Here is a 24,811-nt window from a genome sequence, read left to right as displayed (position 1 = left end):
GCTTCAACAGAGGCAATTGTTGCTTCTTGCAAAATTTAACAACAGCTTGGCTCATTTTGTGAGTGAAAGAGTAGAGAAGCTGTGGATAGAAACAGTGAGGACCAAAGTTACTTATTGGGGCTCGGGGTCTTACCCTCTCCCACTACCCAAGGAACTCTTGACTCTCCCCACAGTAAAATTTCAATTGCTAAAGGTTATCATGTATGGTCCTTCAAATAAAACAAAAACACGGGGAAAAAAATCCAAACTAAAAAACCCAAAACTGAGCCATCCCCACCCCCAAATCTGTGTTGGAGAGTCAGACAACCCATGTACATCATCATTACATACACCATTAGTTATTAATTTGTGCAACCCTTTTGAAGTGGTTGGGATAAAAGTATGTTATATTCTTATACTGACTCATACTTCTGAAATACTTAAAATTATAGAAATTGCAAGAAAGGAAACTTTATAAATAAGTTTTAAAATAGAATCTCAAGAAAATAAAAACATGGGGAGCAGGAAAGATATTTGGTTAGACAATTTAAAATAGTTTCTTTTTAATAGTGTATTCAGTGCATGCTGAAACTATGGTGTATTTACTAGAGCTTAAGCACCTCATTGTTTCAGTTACACCTAGAGCCCACTTTTTTAGTTTGGGTATTTTTGTGTGTGTTACACCCCTTGAGAGGTGAATCCCTTGGTGCTGTTTATTTCAAGCACTTCACTGGTACAACAGTAACCATAGCTTAGAGTTAACTGGCAACAAAGTAGAGCAGGATAGAACATCTGTAACTTGGGTCACAAGTCAGAACTGCTGTTGACTGTGGGTTGATGAGTACAGTACCAGTCTTACAGCTTTTAGACAATAACTGTCTTAATAAAGCAGGCCTTCAATTTTCTGTGGGAATACAGATTGTCAGTTTTTGGTCAACACCTTCAGAAGACACTCTGGAAGGCTTAGTGACAGTGGGAATCTTAGTCAGGAGAGCAGGTGGGAGCGAACTCTGTTCAGCATTGTGTCACCTGGTAACAGCTGAACTTCTGGTCTTGGACAGTTAATACGTCTTGGGGATAGGAAAAGGGCTCTGTGAACCTCTAGGGCATTCAGCAGAAGCTTTGAGGTTTGATTATATTAATTGCTATTAATGGAAGTTACCAGAGTGTGACTAAGAGCCATGCAATGAGCCCTTGTTCTTCTTAAGCTCTTTCTAGGCAGGGTTGAGCAGTGGAATCCAGGCCTGAGAGCCTCACTAGAAGCATCTTTATCACATAGACCCAAGGTCTAGAATTTTCCCAGCAGCAGGTTCCATAAATAATTAAAGCACTGGTGAAACTTTTTTTCCAATATTAAGTTGTAAACACAAGTAAGAGACAGCATCTTATTTCAAATTTAAATTTGTTTTTATTCAACCTTGGGAAGTGCTTTGTTGAGTTGATCTGAGAGAGATTTTTAGAGGGCTCTATGGTCCTTGACTACCTGCAAATACACTTGTGAGAATTTTTAATATATTGAAATAAATATTTTAAGGTAGCAGTACAGAGTCCCATGCTTCTTTTTTTTTGACATTCTGCATAGCTCTTCATAGTTGGCGATTAGATACATCTCTTCTTCATTTCATTGCATTTTAATTGACTACACAAATTGTTTTAAGGTTTTGTGGACTGGTTATCATAAAACAATTACAGGGAGACTTTAAAATTGCACTGAACTGTTTAGGAAAGTTGTGAAGGTTTTATGAGATTGCTTGAAAAACATGCTGTTTGAAAGGATGTTAACTTCTGAAATTCTAAGCAATGATTTGCCCTAATTTTTTTCTAGTTATTTTTTTTTTCCTTTAAGTCTTAAGTTCTGTTTACAGTATTTAATTATTTCTGGCAAGATGAGTCAGGTGTTATAAATAGAATATTGTGATGTTAGACTGCAAGTTAGAACTGTGTCATCTCATATGCTTTAAAGATGCTTTGCAGGTTTTAGGTATTACCATAGTATTAGTGTGGCCCTGAGGGCCATGGGCACTTTGGCTGGAACCACAGCCACAAGACTGTCTTTATCTATCCATAATATGTGAGCAGGCAGGATATTTTCTTTTTTATAAGAACTTTTGGAAATAGTTGTCTGTACACATACGTAACAGTCAGGAATTCACTGTTATCTAATGCTTCTTAAGTGGTATGTATGATTAGCTAGGTTATCCCCGTGCAGAAGGGGTGATGTCTTGATAATACTTGGTTAAAAATGGGGTTTTGTGTCCTTTCTGTGCTATATTTAACAACAAATACTCAGTGAGAGAAGAACAATGCAATAAATATGTAGAAATGTGACTTTCATACAAGGTGGTAACTTTGTCATCTTAAGTAGAGCAGGAAAGACAAAAAGGCTTAGTGAGGGATACTTTTAAATAAATTGGGTTAAGAGGAAGCAGATTACTCTCTGTAAGGTAACTATTTTAAAAGGTATTTCTTCCATTGCAGCAGATCTATAAAAGTGAATGTGTCCAGCTCTTACAGCTCTCCTGGCCCAGTCTGTGGCTGGAACTGCTGAAGGTTTTCTGGGGACAGGTGTGATCTCTTGTCTCTTACAAGACAGAAAAGATTTAATCTTTCACAAACCGTTGTAATATTTGACTTTATTATAAACTATTCTAAATAATCACTAGGATTCTTGAAAATTGTTTCTCTTCCTGTGTAATGAATGAAATAATCCATTGCTGTAGAAGTTCCCCATATGTATGATATTGAACGTTATTTCCTAGGCATTCTTAGAGTGTAGGTGACAGCACAGAGATGAATAGAGCTTTGTACTTGCACTTCAAGTTTTTTAGCAGCAAGTGTTAAAATCTGACAAAGGGAATTCAAAATCTAATGTAGCGGAGTAGCATGATTATAAAAGCAGTTGTCACAGAAGGCAATAAATTTATTGTAATCTGTGTTCCCACTGCTAGAAGGCTTTGCACAGTCAAAAGCTGTCCCTGCTTGTGCAGGCTGTGTGCAGCTGTGAGCCAGGACCAGTGCTGGTGGCTCTCACAGTGATTCTTGTGGCAAGTCAGACACTCATGGTAACCCCAGATACTACAGGGTATGACAGGATGTGACTTCATCAAAGTAAACCGTGCACGCAGCTGCTCCCACATTGCTTGGAGTCATGATTGCTAGGTTTGGAAATGGCAAATATTCAGGGCTATTGGCTCAGGTAGATTAGAAATACTCAAATGCTCAGTTACTTGTGCGTGCACATGCCCATCAGCCCTGTGGAATAAGCTGGTTTGTGGTAATGTGTGTTCCAAATGAGAAAGATTGTTTATTTACAAGCTCACCCCCACCCTGATCTCCACTTCTGATAGCTTTGGCATTGCCCATGGATAAACTTCATTGATAATATGAGGGAAAAGGGATTATTGGTTATGCCTTGTTTTTCTGCTGGGGAGATTATATTAGGCAGAAAACATGTAATGTTCTTGATCTGCTCTTCCTTCTGTTGCTAAGCAGGACTTGAATCTTCATTGACTGTAGTGCAACAGAAAATTCAGTTTTCTCAACTGGTACTGAAAAAAATATATCCAAAAGAGCTGAAGGACTAAAATTCTGTAGGGAGCAGTTTTGAGATTAAGTCCATATTGCTTTGGTCCTGAAATGCAGAGCTGTCATTGTTTTCTTTGCAAGCAAGTTGGTTGGATGCTTTCTCATTGATACAGTTGCCTGGAAGTCCTACAGCAGCTTACCTTAAAATGAAGTGTGGAGGCTTTAATGAGTTAAATTTGAAAATCAAGTCCTGTGATTAATACACAGTAAATTGGTTGTTTGCTTTCCACGGACATGAAATTCTGTTGTATTTTACCTTTCATAAAAATTTAGCTTTCAGTCTATGGTTGTGTTCATTGACTGCATAAGTGGTGTAATAGATGCTTTGAGTAGCAAAATGGGAGTTCTGATGGTTTATTAGGTGTAACCTGGGAATGTGGGGTCTTATTGTGAGCCACTGAAGTCAGCAGGGCTTTTCTTGTGACTGGAAGGAGAGTGTAGGACCAGGTTGTGGGGCTGAATGGGTAAGAGAGGAGATAGCCATGTTCACTGCAACCTCATGATCAGACAGACAGAAAAGGTACTTCATTATGCAAACATTTAAATGTCAGTCCCTAGCTGTTACAGCTATGGTTTGTCAAGGTGTATATACTCTAAATTACACCCTCTGGCTATTGTTTCAGGTGAAACTATGGAGGAAAATCTGTATCAGTTTACACCTAGGGTGTGGTTCTACGGTATTTTTTTTTCCTCCTAGTAATTCTGGATTAAGCAGCTCCTATGTCTCTGCTGAGTGAAACACTTGTGAAGTAATAGTTGTATTCTAACTGTAAAGTTGTTTCCAAAACAAGGTGATGACTACTTAAAGGAGAACCTTAATTTTCCATCACATGTTCAGTCTGGAAATCTAGAATGACTGTGCTTGATTATGTATCTTTTCAGAGTGAATCTGATCCGATTTTTGCATGTCTGCCTACGAGACTGTATAGCATAGTATATCTTGTATCTTGGTTATCTCTGAGTGTTAAAGATGTCATGTCAGTGAATAACCACAGTGTAAATCAGGACCAGTTGTAAGTGGTGTATTGTGAAAACTAAAGAAGTAAAAACTACTTGTTCTTCTTGTTGTTGTTATTATTATTATTTAGTATTTTTAAAAAAAAAATCCTTTTTCATATTTAGTTATGTCAGGAGGCCAGGTAATAGAAATTGGAAGTTTTTCTAACATTCCTGAGGTGGTTCCTAGTAACTTTATGAACTAGAGAAAATACCATTGGAATTTGTGTTATTCTGCTGAGCAACACTTAGAGCATCATTTATCTCTTACTGGAGGGCAATTACAAGCGATACCAAAAGGAGAAAGAAGCCTCATTTATACAATATACATAAATATGTTCCATACCAAATACTCTTCTTATCCCTTCAGAACAAATCTATAGTTGTGTGGAATACCCAGAAGCCTCAAACACTGCAAAGATTTGGGTTAACTGGCAGTATTTTTGAGGGATGTGTCAAAGGAATAAAAAGTGTTCCCAATAGTCAGACAGTGTGGGTGTTGGATTATTGAGACAGCCATGTAAAATAATTTGGAAAGCACTTTTCAAAATAATACATTTTCCAAAGAATTCTCCACTTTTCCCAGGAAATGTTAAAATCATCTATTTCATTCCTGTTCAATTAGAATGACTCTAGAAATGTATTAAAGGAGTTTAACTTGCCTCTGACAGCTAGAAGGTTTTGCTAGGCCTTGGTTTATAAGGAGTATAATTTTGGATTTAGGATACTGTCATGGTTTGACACTGGCCAAAACACCAGGTCCTCATGATAGTCATTCACTCATCTTCCCCTGCCACAGCTGGGCAGAGGAGAGAAAAATTTAATGAAGGCTTCATGAGTGGAGATAAGGACCAGGTGAAAACACTCCAAGGGCAAAACAGGCTCAACTTAGAGGTACAAAGTGAATTTATTGGTAACGATGTCAGAGGAGGATAATGAGAAGTAAAATAAGCCCTTAAAACACCTTTTCTTCCCCCAGCCCCTCCCTCCTTCCACCGACAGCACAGGGAGACAGAGCCTGGGGGTTTTGGTCAGTTCATCACTGAGTTTTTCAGGTTTTCTCCCACTGCTCAGGGAGAGGAGTCAATCCCCGGTGGGACCGTGGGGTCCCTCCCACGGGAGACAGTTCTGCGTGAACTTCTCCAGTGTGGGTCCAATCTCACGAGCAGCAGCCCTCCCAAAACTGCTGCAAGGGTGATCCCCTCCCAGGGGCAGACAGTCCTCCCAGAACTGCTGTGGTGTGGGTCACTCTTCCAGGGGTGCAGTCCCCCAGGGCCAGGCTGCTCCAGCCCGGGACCAGGGCCCCTCTCTCCACTGGGTCCCCCACTGGATCACAGCCTCCTGCAGGCATCCACCTGCTCTGGCATGGGCACCTTCCCAGGGGCTGGGGGTGGATCTCTGCATCCCCCATGGATCCCCAGGGGCTGGGGGTGGATCTCTGCATCCCCCCATGGATCCCCAGGGGCTGGGGGTGGATCTCTGCATCCCCATGGATCCCCAGGGGCTGGGGGTGGATCTCTGCATCCCCCCATGGATCCCCAGGGGCTGGGGGTGGATCTCTGCATCCCCATGGATCCCCAGGGGCTGCAGGGGCACAGCTGCCTCCCCATGGTCTCACCACAGCCTGCAGAGGAATCCCAGCTCTGGCCCCTGGTTCACCTCCTGCCCCTCCTTCTCCATTGACCATGGTGTCTCCATGTTGTTTCCCTCACGTGTTCTCACCTCCTCCTCTTCTCTGGCTAGGAAAAAAACTGTGTGGTCTATGTTGTGATTTTCTTCTTAAATCTGTTATCACAGAGGCATTACCAGCCTCTGTAATTGGCCCAGTTTTGGCCAGCAGCATCTCCATCTTCAGAGCCATCAGGGATTGACTCTACTGGACATGGTGGAATCTTCCAGCAGCTTCTCACAGAAGCCAGCTCTAGGCCCCTCTCATTAACAAAAACCAGGCCATGCAAAACCAACACCGATGTTCAGATAATTTATTTTTTAAAACATAGAATCTGGGTTTGAATGTGTCCATTCTGGTCGGCTAAGAGAGATGGCAGTTGTCCTGCTCCCACTGGTACTAATGAAAGTATTTGAGAGGAAAGGCCTAAAGTAATTTCGTGATAGGCAACATTTACTTCATAAAAGTACTTAAAAATGAATTCTGAAAACCAATTTTGTTTTCCATTTTCTGTGGAGTTGTGTTACTCAAATCAACTGTCTAGAAATCCTGTTTGTTAAGGAGCTTCTGTTCCGTGTTGTAGTTTGTAATTTATAGAGAGAAGTTTTGAGCGAAATTCAATATATCTCTGTTACCTACCAAAGATAGTGTAATATGTGCTTATAATTTTTATCCTAAATGCAGGGTTGGGGCTTTCTGTGGCCAGGTGATGGAGGGAAGACTTTTACTACCAGTTTTGTTGTGAGATTTTAGGGGAAATATCAGTGTCTGAGCTGTACCTGATGCAGTTTGATTATGATTTGTATCTAGGCTGGAGAGAGCCCTTTCCTTGTCTGATATTTCTTTTGTAGAACCTGCTTTAACAGCCAGCTGACTGTGCCTCACTGTTTCAGCACCACTGTTTCCATGGGGTGTTTGGAGAAGTCCTAAATGCATCGCTCCTTGTTTGGAAGGTTTCCTTCTGGTTCTGCCTGACTCCTGCCTTGTGCCCTGAAATGTAGGGGCGCAGACCACTGTGTCATTTGCCAGAATAAAACTTTTAGGTTTTGTTTCTTGTTTTTGTGGCCTGAGTTTAATGATCTGAAGTGTTATCTTGATAGCCTTGGAGATAAGAATACTATTTTTATCCTCAGAGTAGAGCACAGGAGTAAAATCATCAGTGTGCTGTCAAAACGTCTTATCTGAGGCTTGTTTACAACTGCTTGGGATGCAAAAGGGGCTCTCTGTGCAACCGTGCAATTGTCTGTCCTCCTGCTGATGCCATCCAGAATTCTCATGGATAACCACAACAATGTGAAGACAGGCCCCTGTCCCAGGAAAGGGCAAAAATCACAGCCTGGGTAGATGGTGTCTCCTTCATTGTGAAATAGGAAGAAACGATGGTAAGGTGGAGCATCAGCAGTTTTATTTATAACTTAATCCGTCCAAGACTTTTCCTGCCCTGGTGTGAGAAGTGTAGTGAGCGAGGTCTCGCAGGAAGCGCGGCGTTCGTCATCGCGGTGCCTCGGGGTGATGTCACTCACTCACGGGAGCATTTGGGGTGTCCCTACTGTTATGGTGGCCTGGCAGTACTCTTTCCTGGATCCTTTGGCATTTTTCCCCAAGTGTTCCACGCTGTTGCTGGAAGCAAAAGCTTTTGAGCAATTTCCAAACACAAAGCAGTGCATTGTGGGCCGGTGCTGGGAGGACTGGATCAACAAGTTTGGCAGCAGCAGCTTTGGCTTCCTGCCTACCCTGGATAGGCACCAGTCGAGATTGCCTTAGTCTCCCAGTGAGTTTGAGCTGAAGATCCCAGGCTGGGTCCTGAAAGTCGTGTGTGTGCAACTGCTGTGCCTGGCAGATGATCTGCTTCTGTTGTAAACTGTGGTTTTGTTATCCTGGATGTGTTTGCAGTAGTTATCTTTTATCTGCTTTAGGAAGGTGGATGTTCTGTTTGTTTTTGGTGTACGGAGGGTGGTAAACGCTACAAATTTGTTAAAATACCAAAGGATCCTGTTTACCTTTCAGTTTTCTGTTGTCTGTTTGATCTTACTGTTTTCATCCTGAGTCATCAAGGGGCAGTTAACTGGTGCTCTGAAGTGTCCTTTTTTTTGTGTGAATTTGAAATACCAACTCTGTGTTCTTTGTTGTGCCAGTTCCTTAATACTGACCCCATATGTCTTCTGTGACTTCCCCTTTGCAAATAGGCTTCATCTTGTAACACAGTGCATCAGGACCACCACTTAAGGCCTGAGGGTTTTCTGGGGGAGCAGGACACCACTTGCCTGTGTCTCATTGTACAGTTGTGCTCTGAACGTGTCTAATCTTGTATCTGCATAAGGATGGCTTTGTCGTGCTGCTTATATAATCAGTTATATTGGTTTTATGTCCTATTTGACATGAGATGTCTAAAAATTAAAACTAGTGACTGTTTCAGTGCTTTTTTCCAAAGAGTGGAGCTTTTTGCTCCCTAGCTGGCCTAAGGGAGAAAAGTTCCTTTTTTTCCCTCCTCCCACTGTGTGTTTAGGTCCATTCATAAGTGTCCAATACCTTCTTCCCAAGTGTGCTGAGTGCTGTTATCTGCAGAGAGACCAGTGGAGGGAAGTAGTCTGAGAAGTATCTGTCAGAAGTGTGAGTTGGACCAAACCAACTAAATCAAAACATTAAGCAGTCTGAGCAAATTCTTTTCTCCTTTCCTTTCTGTTCTGCTGAAGGTGTTACCTTCTGTGTACATCACAAGTGGTCTGGTGTTCTGGTTATTTTAAAGAGGCCCAGACCATGAAAGAGCAGAAAAACTACTTTTAAACATTTCCATCCTTTCAGATCTTCTGCATGTATAATATGATCTAAATGATCTTAATTTTTTAATACATCTTAATTTAAAAATATTAAAAGTTGCAGTCCTTCCCAACCTGTTTCTGTTGAGAATGAAATGGGTGATTTCAGTAGTGGAGAACTAGTGCCAGATATGGAAGAATAATACCTGATGCACATTTGTTCACTTAGTGTTTTCAAAGTGGTTTTGTTGTTGTTGTTGTTTTTGTTTTTTGTTTTTCCCAAGGATAGTGATAGGTTTATTCTAAAGAGGAGGTAACATGCAAAGGCAAAATCTAAATTTCTTCTCTAGAAAAATTCAAAATTCCAAAACAATAAAAAAAAAAAATAAGAAGACCTTTTAGGCTGAACTGTGTGTTCTGTCACAAATAACCAGCAGTGAAATTACTGACCACATTCTGTGAATAGGTAGCCTGATTTTTCTTCCCTGCTTACCAATTTAATTCATATAACTGTGTGTCAGAGGACAGTTAGCACAGGTTTAAAGCCTAACCTTTCTGAACAGGTGGGTCCCCCTCTTGGAAGAAAAGCTCTGATGACAGTAGCTCTGGATGTGCTGGAATATATCAACTGTGAAAAGTAAAGACATAGGGTTTACCAGTTCCTCAGCTAGATAATTGAAACAGTCATATTTATTTGTCTAAAGGTATGCAATAGCCAAGTTCAAAATACTTCGTGTAACTACATGTGTGTTCAAATACATAGCAAGTACATTAGCCCTTTTACTGCACTGTAACAACAAAAACACCTGGTTTTTTTTCCATTTTATCTTTTGATCTTATTAACTATCACAGTGCTGTTGGGATTTTTTGCTATAGTACATTTATATGCCTGTTGCTGTGCAACTTAGATTTTTTTTTTTATTGTATGAAATCAAGTCCCAGTAAATCTGCAAAGTGAAGGAAGTAAATTTTAATGGAAAAACTAACAGTGCTTGCCAAATTGAGAGGAGTGAGGAAGTGTAAATTGGTATGTGAAAATCAACAGGCATCAGTTTCCTTATGGCTATATGAGGCATGATTGAAACAGTCTTATTTTTGAGGTGGATGTTCCAGTGCATGGAGAATGGGAGTGGCAGGGGTGGGGTGGTTTTAGGTAGTTGGCTTGCCTAATAAAAGAAAATATTGATATACAATTTAGTTTGACAGGTCCTGTGTATTGTTTTCCTTACCTTTTTGTTGTTGTTGTTTATTTTTTGAACATGCTTATTTGCTCCCTCAGGTATCAGGTGCATGATGTGAAAAGTGGCCGGAGTGTTCTTTGCACAAAGATGTATTGTCTTTGCACAATTAAGGAATTAACACCATGTTGCTGTTGCATGGGAGTTGGAGCTGTGGCCGGCAGGGAAGAGAGGGAAGAGGTGGAAAGATGAGCACTGTGCATATCCCAGGTAGCAGGGAAAAAGGTGCACTTCATTATTGCGAAATTTTGGGGTGTTCTCCTATCACAGAAGATGTAGTCATGGGCACAGTGTGTCCCTCCAGTTCCTAATAGTAAGAAAATGTGTAAATGGAAGTGGCTGTTGCTGCTCTGCTCCATCAGTTACTGAGTTACAGCCAGCACCCAGTCACATGGCTGGATATGTACAGTCACACAGCAAAGTGGCAAAAGTGCCACACATATGCCAGGTTTATTTTCCCTTAAAAGCATGTCTAGGTAGGAGATGGGAGAGGCTGAGCAGCCTGGAACATGTTCACCCCTTGCAGTCACGTCGTATCAAAATACTTCTGCTGCGACGAGCAGTTTTATGTAAACTGTGGGTTTAGGTTTAAATAAAACAAACTTCCTTTTTCCTACTCCAGAGGTACAGCTGCTGCAGAGTACATGGAGTGCTGTGTGTGAAACAGGAGAAAAATACCAAACCTCTTGATGTTAGAACAATTCATAACTGTAGTGTGCTTCAGGCTGTGTGACTTAAGATACATTTTAGAATATTCTGTGTGATTTATTTCAGTTTAATTGAGGCTGTGTTTGACTAGTAGCTTATCCAGAACTTTTCTCCCCTCTCATGGCAGGTTTTCTGCATAATTACTGAAGTGTTTCTGTGTACACTTTCATGTTAGCTTAGTCTAGATTTTAATTTTACTGTGCAAATTATAGGGTTTTTATTCCCTGGATTCAGTTTCATTTTTATGTCATAATCGCAAAACTCAATTCATTTTTGAGGGTTCCTTGAGATATTTTAGAATTGGTTTGGTTTTTTTGTGCAGAAAAACATAAATAATAGTTTGTTGGCTTTCCCAAAATACAGCAGTGGCACGATGAGATCATGCCGACTAAGAATAATGCATGACTTTGAATGAAGATATCTTGCATGACAAATTATGTGTTCAACGTTTGTGTAATATACAAATTGGTTGGAGAAATTAAAAATATCTTTAGGTCTGAAAGCTCATTAAAAAGAGTACTGGAATGGTTTTTGGAGGTGACTGACTTCATTCAAATTGCTGATGAAAAATTGATGTAACAGGATACAATGTGAGTAGGGAGACTTATCAAGCTTTTCTGCAGGTTAAAATATGCTACTTGTGTTTCATTGAGAAATGTACTCATCAGTCTTTCTACAGAATTTTCTATAAGCTTTTTCACTGAAATGATTTATTTTTCTGTACAATAAACTTAGAAAACCTGTTTAATAGTTTGAATGAAGAATTTGACATGCCTTTTGTGTTAGATTTTTTTTTTTAAATTGTGTACATGAATTCATATACAAAGAATTTAACTAAATACTTAGATGTCTACTTTAATATGCTTTATATATAATTACAGGAACATTGAAATCTTGGGAGCCTAAAATTAGAGCTCCCAGCTGTGCACTAGGCTGCAGGTGCATGTGTGCATGACATACTTCTCTTTGGTATCTGCTGCTCAGTTTTTATCCTTGGGTACGATACAGACACTTCCCAGAGCTGTTAAATTTTAGAGAACTAAAATTTAGTGGTTTTTTTCTGCATCCTGGCAGAGAGAGGGAGGAAGGGCTCTGGGGGAATTGCTGTGCCTGTAGCCTTGCATGAGGATGGCTGTTTGGATTTGCCACCTGTGTGTGCACAGAGGAGTGTTGCTGCCTGCAGCAAACCTCTTTGCTGGAGGTGAAGCTCTAGGGGATGGGCTTTTGGGAATACAACACGGCTGAACCTATGGAAAAGAGGTAGGTCATCCTTTGCCCCTTCACCAGGGCAATCTGACTTGAATTCGGGAAAAGCAAAGTAAAATCTACAGACATGTTGCTTTGGAAAGACAGACTGTCATGAGTTTTGAAAGGAGACTGAGACAAAGAGGAGAAAGAGAGGAAATGTCCTTTTGAAAGGAGACAGAGAGGACTCCCCTTTTAGTAGAGATGAACCAGGCGTTCTAACACTTGCAGAGATTTATGACAGTGATCAAATCTCCTGTGCCTAGTTAAACCAGATTGAGAGGTTTTTTGGTCTTGAACTGAAAGTCATTTCTCTGTGCCAAAACTTAGAGGTTTGAGTGTTCAGTAAAATGCTGGGTAATTACTGTATTTGCTGAAGTGGAAAACACAGTCAAAACAGTTAATCAAGTCTTCAGCTGTTCCTTCCTTCAGCTGATCAATCAGCAGCTACTCAGTGAAACAAAGTTCATGCACTTCTGCTCAGAAGCCAGGGACAGTTCTGCCTTTCAAATGTCCCCTCAAGTAGCTGGGCTTCCAAAGCTGTATGTGCAGGAATTGTAAGTTATTTAATGTACAGAGCGGAGTTGGCAAGGAATTTTAAAAATGGGTAACCTTGAAGAAAATACGTCAGCAGTGTTTCCCTCTGAACCCAAATGAAACAGCTCAGATATGGGAATGTGCATTTGGTTTGTTTTATTTTGTATTAAAAGGCTGTTTTGTATCTGAGGCAACATGAGCATAAACCTTATGGGAGAGATTTTTTTCAAAACAGTATTTCTGTGTGTAGATCTGATCACTTTGTTTTATTTGTTTGATTATATATATGTTCTTTGCAGGCACAAATTCGTTAGGCCTGCACATACGGTTCATAAAATACTTGTGTTCTATTAATACCTAAGTGTTCATTACTTGAAATTTTGCAGAAAATCCTCAAGTATGTATTTTACTAGAATCTTACTTTGGTTCAAAACTTGTGTAAACCAGAGCATTCTAATTTCTATATGGGTTTAGTTATTTTGTTCACAATATCTGTTTAGAAATACTCTTCTTTTGTTATCATCTTGCATGGTACACAGTAAAAAAAAAATGCAGTAGTTTAATTTTACGTCAGCATTGATAAGTATACAAAAACACATCTGTTCATGAATGATAAGCACTTGAGTGTTTCTCCAAAATAGTTTGGAAGATATTGTTTAGAAAATAATGGTATCATTGCAGAAAGTGAAGTATCTGTGTATAAAAGGGAAGTTTTGAGGACATGACTTGGATCACCTAATTTTTTAAATAGAATATTCATATCAGTTAAAATAAGGGTCTATATTACTTTAAATAGATGGGAGCTTTATTTAAGATAGCCAGGTTAGTTAAGAGATATTGCAGTGCTGTTTGTAGCTGCCTCAGTTTGCAGCCAAGATTCTCCTTCTGCCTAAAGATTACTTGGTATTGACAATTAATGTCAGCAATAGATTCAGCAGGACTTACCTGCAGTGCAGATTTTTTGGCAGAAGTTTAGTTTTTTGGGCTGACTGCATGTCTAACAGCTGAGCTTTCTGTCTGAAATTTGCCTGGTTTTGGTACAGTCTGTTTCATGTGGTCCTCAGTGCTGGTTGGTCACCTTCCTTCTCCCTCGAGCCTCTTCCTCAGATCACAAGCTCTTAAAAATAGCAATTTGGGAGGTTTTGTCTGCTTTCAGATGCTAAATGTCATGTTCACCATAGCCAGAAAGGGTAAAACAATAGAAATATTTTTATTACTTTATCAGGATCTGACAGTACCTGAGACACATGTTACAAGCAAATTACGGGAGTTGTCACAAAATTTATTTTCCTCCAAGATGTCAGCTACTTTGTTACTACAACTGTGATGTTCTCTCCCCTTTGCTGAAACTTTTCAGATGTTAGAGTTGTGTTGTCTTCAATAAAAGCTCTACTAGAAGTGTGCCTGTAGAGAAAGAGATCTACCAGTTAAGTTAAAACAAGGTGTACTTGCATATTTTTTACCTTAGTATCAAGACTAATTACCTTTTAATGAGAAGACAAAACCCAGCTAGTACAGAGCAATACATAGCTGTTGGTGGATATAATTTAAACTTGCCTGGTCCATGAAGTAAATAGTTAAACAATCCAGATTTTGGCAACATTTCAGAATAATGGGATCTATTTACAGTTTCCTTATATAGTACTTCTGAAACAGTTCCCTGATGTCTTAGTGGAAAACCTAGTAGATTGCAAAAAGTTGGTACATTTACTGAAGGTGGATTTGGATCACACTCCACTAAAAAAAAAAACAACTTGTTTGGGAGGTTGTAAAGATAATAGAGTTATATCTGGGTTGTCAGTATAAATCTAATAGTGGAGGGCATTGTGATTTTAATGCATCTAATATTAACTATAGTGATTAAAATTATTCTGGAAGTATAACTGGGTTGGTGTAGTGCTGAAGGCATGTGCTGTTCTGTGGAGTCTTTGTAGCCAAGACCTTTTACTGTTTGCATCAGGCATCTGCCTACAATGTCCATTATCAAATTACACTTAGTGGGGAGTAGTGTGTACATCTTCGTTATAAATCAGGCTTGAACTTGAAAAACTAAGCTTAATAAGCAGATGTTTATGCTGAGAATAGGGGGGAATGGGCATTAGCAATGCTCTGGCTTAAAAATATTTCTGCAGAGCTTTTAGATACTCCTTTTGCTTTTTTTTGATCAAGTTTTCTATTCTTTGTCATAACCTTGGTAATTTGTTCTTTGTCCTTTCACCTGTTGGTAGTTTTGCTTTCTCTTCATCTGTTTCAGTTTTTATTCTCCTCCTCTGAATTGCAATAAGCAGACTTCTGGCAAATAGGAAGCTGGTGTTCTGGTCTCTGCACACAGGCTGCCTTTATTCTTTTCCTCCAGCAGTTGCTGTCCTGGAGAAGATCTTAACCTCACTTTTTTTTGTTGATATTTAATTTCAGTTCTAGAAGGGATGTTGTCTTACTAGATTCTAGGATTGAGGGGCTGTGAAATGGTCCCAGTCTGAAAAGAGACAAGATTTGTAGGAAATTTGATAAATTTGGGGAATTAAAAAAGAAAAATCCAGTTAAAATACATAGTTGTCATAGTTACTAAAATCTAGCAGCTAAATAAATGCAAGCTGCTGGCCTGTTCTCTGAGGTGGTTTTAGCCTGCTTTATTTGTTCTGTTATGTGTTATATTAAGTAATAGAATTGAGAGATTGAGAGTACACAGGCACAGTTAGTTTTAATGAGCATGAGGCTCTTTAGTGTAGCTGTCCTGAAATAGAATTCTGGACATACTAAGAAATTATTCAATCATTTGTGTGCTTCCACAGTGTGTTTCAGAGAAAAAATGGCAGATCAGTGTAAGAAAACTTTCCAGATGAGGCGTGCTGAGCTCTATTTTACTTTATGTACAATATGCCAAATTATCCATTATTGCGTTTTCTTTTTTTTGTTAGAAAATGATGCTACATTGACCTTTTCCAAGTAAGAAGCATTTTCCTTATTACATGCTCAACAACTGATGCAGTTATCTCAGAATTGTATATGGCATGGGCTTTTTCTGGTCTTGGTAAAGAGTGCAGTAATGCATAATTTAAAGTTATTTTAAAAAAAACCTCAAATTTGAAAGGAGAAGTGAATTCTGGAGATCAGAGTCTCCAAAGGCTTCATCTTATGGAGGTAAATGAAGTTGTTTTTCTTTCTGTTAATAGAACTAATGTAACTAACAGCTCTTATAATAGTATCTGTATGTTGATACAATTAATAAAAATACTTGGAAAGTTTGAAGTCTTGATTTAAATTTTTAGTGTGACCTTGAAAAATATTCCCAGATGGAGAGAGCTAAATGAGCCCAGTTTTGGAAGAGGAACATACGAATCACACTTGCCAGGCTCTTCCTTGAGAGGCACAGGCTTTACACAGTGAAGTATTTCAAAAAGTAGTCTTCAAACCCAGAGTACCAGTGCATTGAGATGACACTGGTGAAATACTAGAAACTTGATTGCACTTCTAAATAGAGAATGTGTATGTCGTGAAGTGGATCAGGTATGAAGTATTAGATGTTAGAATACCAACTGCAAGATACGTGTGCACTTTCATAAATGGCTGATGAGGGACAGAAAAATTAGGCATCCATCACCTACTCCTGTTACATACTTACTATGTAAGTTTTGTTAAACTGTTCTGTATATTGTTTTCTAAAATTTTCATGGTCTAATTTGTCTCTCCCTAACAGTACTACATGTGTTTGTCCTGTTGGAACACAGAATGAGAAGTAAGATTTCCCTGAAACCTGCTCTTGCCCTGCTCAACTAATGACAGAGAGGCAAATTAAAGATGTGAGAGCTTACCTGCCTTACCTGAGAATGAGGCTCCTGGACTGGGAAGTGTGGACTCAGGTCTCTTCCAGTTGCCTTAAGTGATCTTGGTTGGGTCACACTCCTTACAGTTTCAAAGCCATTGTTAAATTTCATTTAGACCTCTAACCTTTGCTACTCCCTCACTGGTTATGTTGAGATGTTGTTCTGATATCAGTACTATAGGAGATCACTATGGGGTACAAGATCTTTTACTTAGATTTGTGTGATCTAGCTGGAGTTTTGTGCATGATTTCCTTTTAAATCAGGCTGTGATTTTTGTGTGTGCAGCAAATCCTTTTCTCTGTGTCAGGTGTTTTTAATCTTAGAATGGTCCTTTGTGAGATTGTGTATTTCCTGGCATTCTGTCATTGCTTTCTGTCACTTGGAGCTAAGATTCTAAAACTGAAGGTGTTTCAGAGTGTGAAGGACCTTTGTAAATTATTCAGATTTCTTGGGATCCTCAAACTGAACTAGGAAAACACTTTTGTTTACATCCATTGCTGTCAGTTTGTCTCAGCTGCCATTTAAAATTGCGGTTCTGTATTGCCAGCAAATACTCACAGATGGTTTCTTATAGTGATGGTACATGGATGTGGTGTCTCTGACTGGTGTGGAGTGCTTTATCTTTGCAATCCTTCTCTCCTTTTAACAATTCCCCCCTGCATTCAGTACAAGCTGGTGTAAAATCTGAGAATCCAGCAGAGTCTGAAAGGTACAGCTGTGGGAACAGGTTCAGGGGGTGGATTTACAGCTGCCTCAGCATCACACAGGAGTAGCCTCTCTATGGGCTATTAACAATGGAAATACCAGGCAGTACATGCTGTTACTGTCCCATTCATCCCACTGTATTGGTACTTGGTGAAAGTGACCCTGAAGTATTTGCTTCTGTGTATAAACTTTGATACATGGGCATGCCCAAAGAGAGTACTCCTGCATGAATTATTAGCAATGACATTTAAGCTTATACTTGTTTTCTTAGGAGCTTAATATTACATCACAGAAAGTAGATATTGGAAAATAGAAGTTTATTATTCCTATCTGATTTTTACCCCTCAGTGTATATTTACTAAATTTGCGTGGCTTGCAGTAATTGGGTGTGCCACAGGTTTTCATGCTTTTTTTTCAATAAATATCATATAAATAAATAAGCAAGGGTTGCTACCTAAAGAAGTGCAAACCAGATTATTTGGTTATGTGATGTAACCTCAGTTGTGAAAAGGTGCCTGTGACTTAGGTGAAGGTAGCTGTGATCTCTCTCAGCCAAGCTAGATGTCTTTGGTCATTGCATTTGCATCCAACTGCCAGATCCAGTTGGGGCTGTTATTGCAGGTGTCATGCTTAATTTTGATGTAGAGCTAGTAAGATGAGTGGAACACATGGGATAGACCACATGTCTTTTAAATAAAACTATTTATTTTTTTTTATTATGAAGATACATACTAGTTCTGGAAGTAGTTTTGGGGTGGATATGTTCTCTGTGAGAAAATAAGTGAACAGGGCTGATGATGTCTTTCTGTAAGCAGTTGCCTTGAATTATGGCACACTCAGTGTGTAACACACTCAATTTATTTCATAATTGCTGTTCTGTTAATGAACAAAGCAGTGGATGTTGCTAAATGTGTACACAGGCGAATTAATAGCTGTAAAACAAAACTCTGGGGTCAGTTTTAGCAAAAGAGTAAATAAGTTTAACTTATTTTCCAAGTTTCTGTTAAGATAAATCTATTGCTTGAGGGTTTTTATAAGAAAATAAGTTTGCTTATGTCCATTTTTAACCTTTAAATAGTGTTACAGATCCTTAGCCGCATACAATGTTTGCAGCTTCCATTTTGTCTTTTAATGATTGAATAATATTTTTAGTTATATAAATGTAATATACTTTTGTGTAGTGTATGCTGAATTTATTGCTTCAATAGTCTCTGAATTCAGTTATAACTGTTAAGTACATTCTTAGCAAACTGTATTCTTAAAAACAAAATTGTAGAAAGTAATTTTATTTGTAAAAGTCTCCAAGTATGTGTGTTATCTCTGCAATCCACACATGCTCTGACATGCTGTTATCTCTGGTTCTCTCTCCTGTGTAGCTGTTCCATGGATCTCTGGCAGCAGATGGCTGGACTATAATGCACTGTTAAACAAATAAAACCATTAGGCATGTAATTCTGCCCGGTGAATGACTGTGTGTTTAAAATGGTTTAAAAAAATTAAATAGCAAATGAAGTTCACTTTTGAATTCATTTAATGACGTTGGAATAAAATGCAAAGCCCTTTTCGGAATACATAAAACATCCCCTCATGTTATGTTTGTCTCAATTGAAGTCAGTCTTTTTTTATTACATTCTTGCATCTGGTATAAAATAATCAGTCCTAAATCAGTTTTCTAATAGATGTTTTCTACAAGTAATCACTCATTTTACATTTATCTTTGTAGTAAGATTTTGCTTTTGTAATACTCCAGCACAAAATTATCTATTGCATTATATGCTCTTTTTTTTCCTCATTTTCAAATTTGATACAAATGTCTCTACAATTTTGATTCAACACTAGTATCATGGCTCTGTAATTAAACTGTTTTTCTATAATTGTCAGCAGCTGAGAGATGCCATTTTGTCTTTTTGTTTTTAGATATGCCAATATTTGGTCTTTGCCCGGCTCATGATGATTTCTATTTGGTGATGTGTAACCACTGTAATCAGGTCGTAAAACCACAGGCATTTCAATCACATTATGGTAAGTGCTTAACTATTTTTAATAATTAAGGGTGAGGTTAAATCAGGATTAAGCCTGGCAATTTTTTAAAAATTGATGGTAAATAGATCATTAAATTATAAAAAAAATCAAAGAACATAACCTGTATTTAATAATTTTATATACATTGTAATGCAGTTACATAAAGATCTTGTTCTTTTTAGTTTTTTAATGCTTTCTTGAAATGCTGTGTAGCTACAGTTCAGTTTCAAAATTACATACCTAGTGTATTACACAGCCAATATGTGTAGTGTGTCATTTTTCTTTGTGTATTTATACAGATTATTTTTACATGGGTTCTGGTACAGTGTGAACTTGAACTGAAAGCTAAACCTATAGTGAAATTTGTAAAATGTAGTAAGCTTCCAATAGCCAGTAAGTTTATTTATTTTCAGAATTATCAATTTGTATTTGTTTTACTGGTCCAGTGGTTTTGTATATAAACTATGTAAGGAAGCTCTTGTTGTGTTGGTTGGCCAGTGTTTAGTGAGGACAGAAAATGTGAAGAGCTACACCAGTTCAAGTGCTTGGTTACTTCCTCCAAGCCTGACTGGGGATGGATGGCAGTTCTGCTTTTCCATGCTCCTCTCAAGACTAAAAATTAACCTCGAACAATTAAATGCCAGTATTTGGATAAGAGGATTTTTGGAATTCAGCTTTTTGTTTTTTTTAAGAAATTCATGAGATGTTTTCTGACCAACTCCTAATAAATGTGATGGACAAAGCATCTTCTGAACTAGTCCTTCCTCCCTATGTGTGCATGTATTTTTACACTGTCTCTTCTCTAGGCCAGTGCATCTACTGGTTGGCTTGGTGCTCATAAGGATATGAGCTGGGTATGGGCAGGAAACCTCTTCTAGCATTGAGAAAAAGGGATAACCTTCCTTGCCTTAAATAATCCAACGCTTTGGCAAGAAAATACATACTTACTTCTGCTTCCTCAAGACTGGAGAAGGGCCTTTCTGGGCTGTGTAGAGGGCGAACTTCTCCTTTCTCCCTCTCACTTGGCTCTGTGTTATATTGCCTTATGGATTATAGCCCTACCCTTGCTGTTGGATCCTGCAGTTGTGTCACACAGCGTGACTCAGAGAAGAACCTGAATAGGTTTTGTGTCATAATTCTTAATAGTTTGCTTGTTATTCTGTGGATAGCTGTACTAATCATTTTTTTAAACACACAGTTTTGTGGGTGCAAGTCTCCAGAGCTGTTTGGAACCAGAAGAAGAAAAGGCCATCTTGCTTTTCTTGCTCTGGTTGCTGTAAGCCTTTTTACTAGTCAAGAGCAAGTCTACCCCTTGCCAGTGAGATTCCTCACGTGTCACTGAATATCAACATAAGACGTCCAATACTCCTTCTAAAATATCATATTAAACTGATTCTGACAGCTAAAAATAAATTTATGGGGGAGGAGTGGATGATACCAAGTTCTGAGTGATGGCATATTGAATATTCCATCTTGAAGTCAGTAATACTGTAGTGACGGAGAGCTGCGGATAGCTGCAGACACTTAAGGCTGTCTTTATGAAATGAGCAGGTGATCTCCAAACACTGTGTGACAAACAGGCATCTGGTAGGAAGCAGCATCGTGTTTGTCCTTATGGGCAGGTTGGCAGAAGCAGCTCAGGAGCTGACTAGGTGCAGCACTGTGTCTTGAGCATGGACATGAAAGCATGACATGTTGTAATGCTGCTTGTGCTGCTGTTAGACTTGTTACGTGAAGTTAATTCCAACTCTTCTGTAAGCCCTGTATGCAATTTAAAAGGTGCAGAGCGAACAGAGAACTGCAAAATGAAGATATGGAAAGTATCTTTAAAAGCCGTAATAAATACTAACATAATGTTTCAATTCTGTATTACTTTGTGGAAGTAATATCTCTGAACGTGAAAATTTCACTGATACAAGCCTTACATCAGTGGCAGATTCATGCTTTAAGAGACATGCAGAAGGAGTGGGTAGGAATTATGAGGTTATTCTTAGTGTTTCTTAAGCTTGTTCTGAACAATGAAGAGTCTCTCGGCACGGGCTGTGGCGTGCAGAGGAAACAGGCCAGGCGGGGTCATTCTGATGAGAAAAACAGGCTTGGGTGGGGTGAACATCATTAAAGGACCTTAATTTGCCAATCTAATAGCCTCAGAAAGGTAAGAAGGCTGACTTGGTGATTTTGTGGAACACTAATTCTGAAAGCCTTATATCAGCCTTCCCGTTTTTTAAAATCCTTACACAGTTTCCCTTAATTTAGAAAATTAAATATGAAAGCTGGTAAATATGGCAGGTGAATGATTACCAGATAATTATCTATTTTAAAAAATATTTTATAGCTCAGGAGAAGGAAATTACTGAAGTCCTCAAAATACATGGTTATTTTAAAACAAAAAGTGTGTTATCATGATAGCAAGAAAGTAAAGCGCTGTTAGGATTCACCACAGCCTGTTTACCCTGAATTAAGTTTTTTATAGATGGGTTGTTTTCAGGGATTTAAAAAATCTGAATATTTGCAGTCCATCAATGTATCTTTTTGTTATGTTCTTGGGGTCTTTTATTTTTAATTGTTGCCAGAGAAGTATTAACATCTTAAAATATTCTACAGCTCCTGGTGTTGTGTGTTGCTGTACTTGTTGTTTGAAATTTGTCATATGAAATTTTGTTCTGAAGTAGTAGAATATGCTCTGTTAAAATGTCACTTTTGTCAAAGGAAAGCTAAACAAACTATTAGTTAAACCTAATGAGCTAATTAATTTCTTCCAAAGCATATTTGGGATAAACTACTTCACTAGGTAGGCTGAAAGTGCTTTGCAGGATATATGCTGGCTTTTCTCTGGACCTTAAATAGTCAGAAATAATTTAAATATAACCTTATTAATTAGAATATGTCACATTTTTAGTAAAATACTTTATTGAAACTTACAGATTTGTGTATGTAACTGATTTTCTATTTTATGCATTTGACTAGAAAATACACTAACTTAAACTTAAATTCTACTTTTTTAGGCAATCCAAGCATGTGTTTGGGCTTTAAATTTTATTAAGAATTTATTCAGTGGTGTTGGTATACGTACAGTGCTTGATTTGTAAAGTTGGTATGCATAACACCACGTGCAGGTTTGTGTTTAAGAGCAGTCTAATCTAATGAGATATCTGAAGTCACTTGTGCCATTCCTTCTAGCCTGTGGTATAGTGGCTGGCTGGCAGTGCAGTCCAGTGGCTTTAGCCCCTTGGCTTAGGGTGGCAGTGCTGCTGGGGACATGGTGGGGCAGGAACAAGCCAACCAGCCAAGGAAAAGTTATTTCAAGAGAAATCCTCTCTTCTGTCACATCACAGCTGTTTTCATTTGAGGTGGGGGGCAGGCAAGTGATTGCAGCCCTTTATTGCTCCTGTTCCTGCTGTTGCTTTGTGAATGGCTGCACTTTCTTGGTATCAGCATCTTCCTTGGGTGAGTCAAGATTACTTTAGAGGTGAAAGATGGGAAAAGATATAATGTTCAGGCATTGAGTCTTGTGGGTGAAGCACCTGAGATCACTTATCATGATGACCTATTCCCAGAAAGTGTTTTTCTCCAGGAGTATTTCTCTACACTCTGGGTGATCATGTGCCAGCTGTCATGTCACGCTCCTCAGGACCGTGGGATGTGCCTGTCTCCCTTTGATTTCTATTCCTTCCTCCCCAGAGACATGTTAGATACAGTTCTTGTGCTGCACCCAGAGGTTGCTCTTTGAGGAAGCCATCGTGACAGTTATTTCAGGTTGTTCGTGGAAGCCCTGAAGTGCTGTGGTTTTCAGGCTGTGTGACCTTTTGTTGGCATTTCAGCTGTTCCACAGGTTTATCTCATCTCCCTGTGGTTATCAGCCTCCTGGCTACTGAGAGCTGCTTCTCTGCCCTGGCTGGGCTGCTCTCTGGCTCAGAAAGAACTCAGCAGTGTGAAAGTAGCATCAGCATAGAGATGTGTGGGGTTTCTTCCTTCTGACTTTCCTTATTTTTATTTTTCAGAGGGTTTTTTTTCATCTCTGTGCCTTAGTTTCCATGAATACAAAATAGGGTTAAACTCTCAGGAATAATAATGAAGGCTACCTGTAAAACTTACACTGAGAGTGCCTGTGACTCATGTAGTGATTGTGAAAACCATGAGTACAGTACGTGTTGGAAAGAGATGATGATAGTGTGTTGGGCTGTTGAGTCATTAAAAAGCTATGTCAAGTGTTTTAATTTACTTCCATGGGTTTGGCACAGTGGCAAAGGTGAGCAACCACCATGAGCTTTGCCTGCTGCTGCTGTCCTGAGAGCTGATGGGGAATTGCTTAAACATTTTGCTTTCCAATTAGTGCAGGTTTAAACCTGAAGTAGAGGAATCAGAAACGGGGTTACTATATAGATATACCCATCATCTATTGTGGTTTCTAGGAGGTTGTGGAATTGGAATAAAGCATCACACAACCTTATACTCAGAGGGCAGATCCTGGCAGTAGACAAAGGGATGTTTGCTGGTTACTTGGGTCCATCCCCTGAGTCTGTTCGAGGTCTTTTGTGATTCTCCATCTAATTGTATAACCGAGGTCCTTCCTCCCTCTGCCAGGGCCCACACCCACCTTTCATTTGCAGATCTCCACTTGGAGAGTCCTAAAGATGTTTTTTTTTTTTTTTTTTTTGTGTTGGTGTTAAGTGCCTGGATTCAGAGAGAACATGAGCACTTGATACTTGTGACTTTTAATTGAGGAAAACAATCTGTTAACTATCTCTGTAGGTGTGCTGATGTATTTTGGATGTGTATCATACATAACAAGTATTTCACTCTCTACAGTTTGGGTTCTTCTCACACTATGAATGGAATATAAATTTGTCCTACTGTATTTTTGTTAAATTTGGCAGCAGAAAATGGTTCTGAAAAATCTGTCAGTGTTTAATGCTTTTAAGTTGTTGTGTATGTATTGCTGGTTTAGAGTAGAATAAGAGAGTCTATTTAGCGTGGATTCATGGATTACAAAGTCAAAGATAAAGTGTCTGTACAAGGCAGCATTTGAAGCTGATAAGAAAAGAAAGGAATGTACTGAATCTTGTTCCAAAGCCATTGGACCTGAGGACTCGGTTGTTTGTTGCTTGATTTTTGGGCTGCTTTTTTGGGGTTTTTTTTTGTGTGTGTGGCTTTTTTCCTCGTGGGAGATTTCTTGAGCTCATCCTCATTTTGGAAGGATAAGCCTTCATTATGGCCTGCATACTTTAGGCAGCAAGCAATTTGTTTCAGTAATTAACGTCCACTGTTCACTAAAGTCTTTCTAAAACAGTGTGAAAAAGTTTTTTTATAAATCATAAGAATTTTCTTGGGTATCGTTGATCTTCTGTAGAGGTCTAATAACCAAAATAAAACCTCAGTATTCTGTGGTGTAGCACACAATCTGGAACAATCTGCCAATCATATTGCCAAATATGCACAGGTGACATTTGGCATATTATGGCTTCAGTTAAAGTATATGTTTTAACAAATTATCATTGGCAGCTTCTGTTTAAATGCACAGTCTTCTTGCAGTAGTTGACACAGTCC

At 38.9% G+C, this 24,811-nt stretch overlaps 1 protein-coding gene across 4 annotated transcripts in view; it reads left to right on the top strand.

Moving 5' to 3' along the window:
* ATXN7 (ataxin 7) overlaps positions 1 to 24,811 on the top strand; it is a 56,396-nt gene that overhangs the window by 4,830 nt on the left and 26,755 nt on the right. The window contains exons 1-2 of one of the 4 annotated variants that reach the window (XM_062500393.1): positions 7,584 to 7,611; positions 19,160 to 19,264. The exons of 1 other annotated variant lie outside the window; for it this stretch is intronic. In XM_062500393.1, coding sequence (XP_062356377.1) covers positions 19,162 to 19,264 — 103 coding nt within the window. In that variant the 5' untranslated portion in view covers positions 7,584 to 7,611; positions 19,160 to 19,161. Of the gene's footprint in view, positions 1 to 7,583; positions 7,612 to 16,422; positions 16,450 to 19,159; positions 19,265 to 24,811 lie in introns of those variants that run through there. 2 more of the 4 variants (XM_062500391.1, XM_062500389.1) reach the window with 2 other exon arrangements.

Source organism: Cinclus cinclus, chromosome 12 (assembly GCF_963662255.1).
Source record: "Cinclus cinclus chromosome 12, bCinCin1.1, whole genome shotgun sequence".
NCBI lineage: Eukaryota > Metazoa > Chordata > Aves > Passeriformes > Cinclidae > Cinclus > Cinclus cinclus.
Note: the sequence above shows the minus strand (reverse complement) of the source record. Positions and strands in the feature narration are given on the sequence as shown.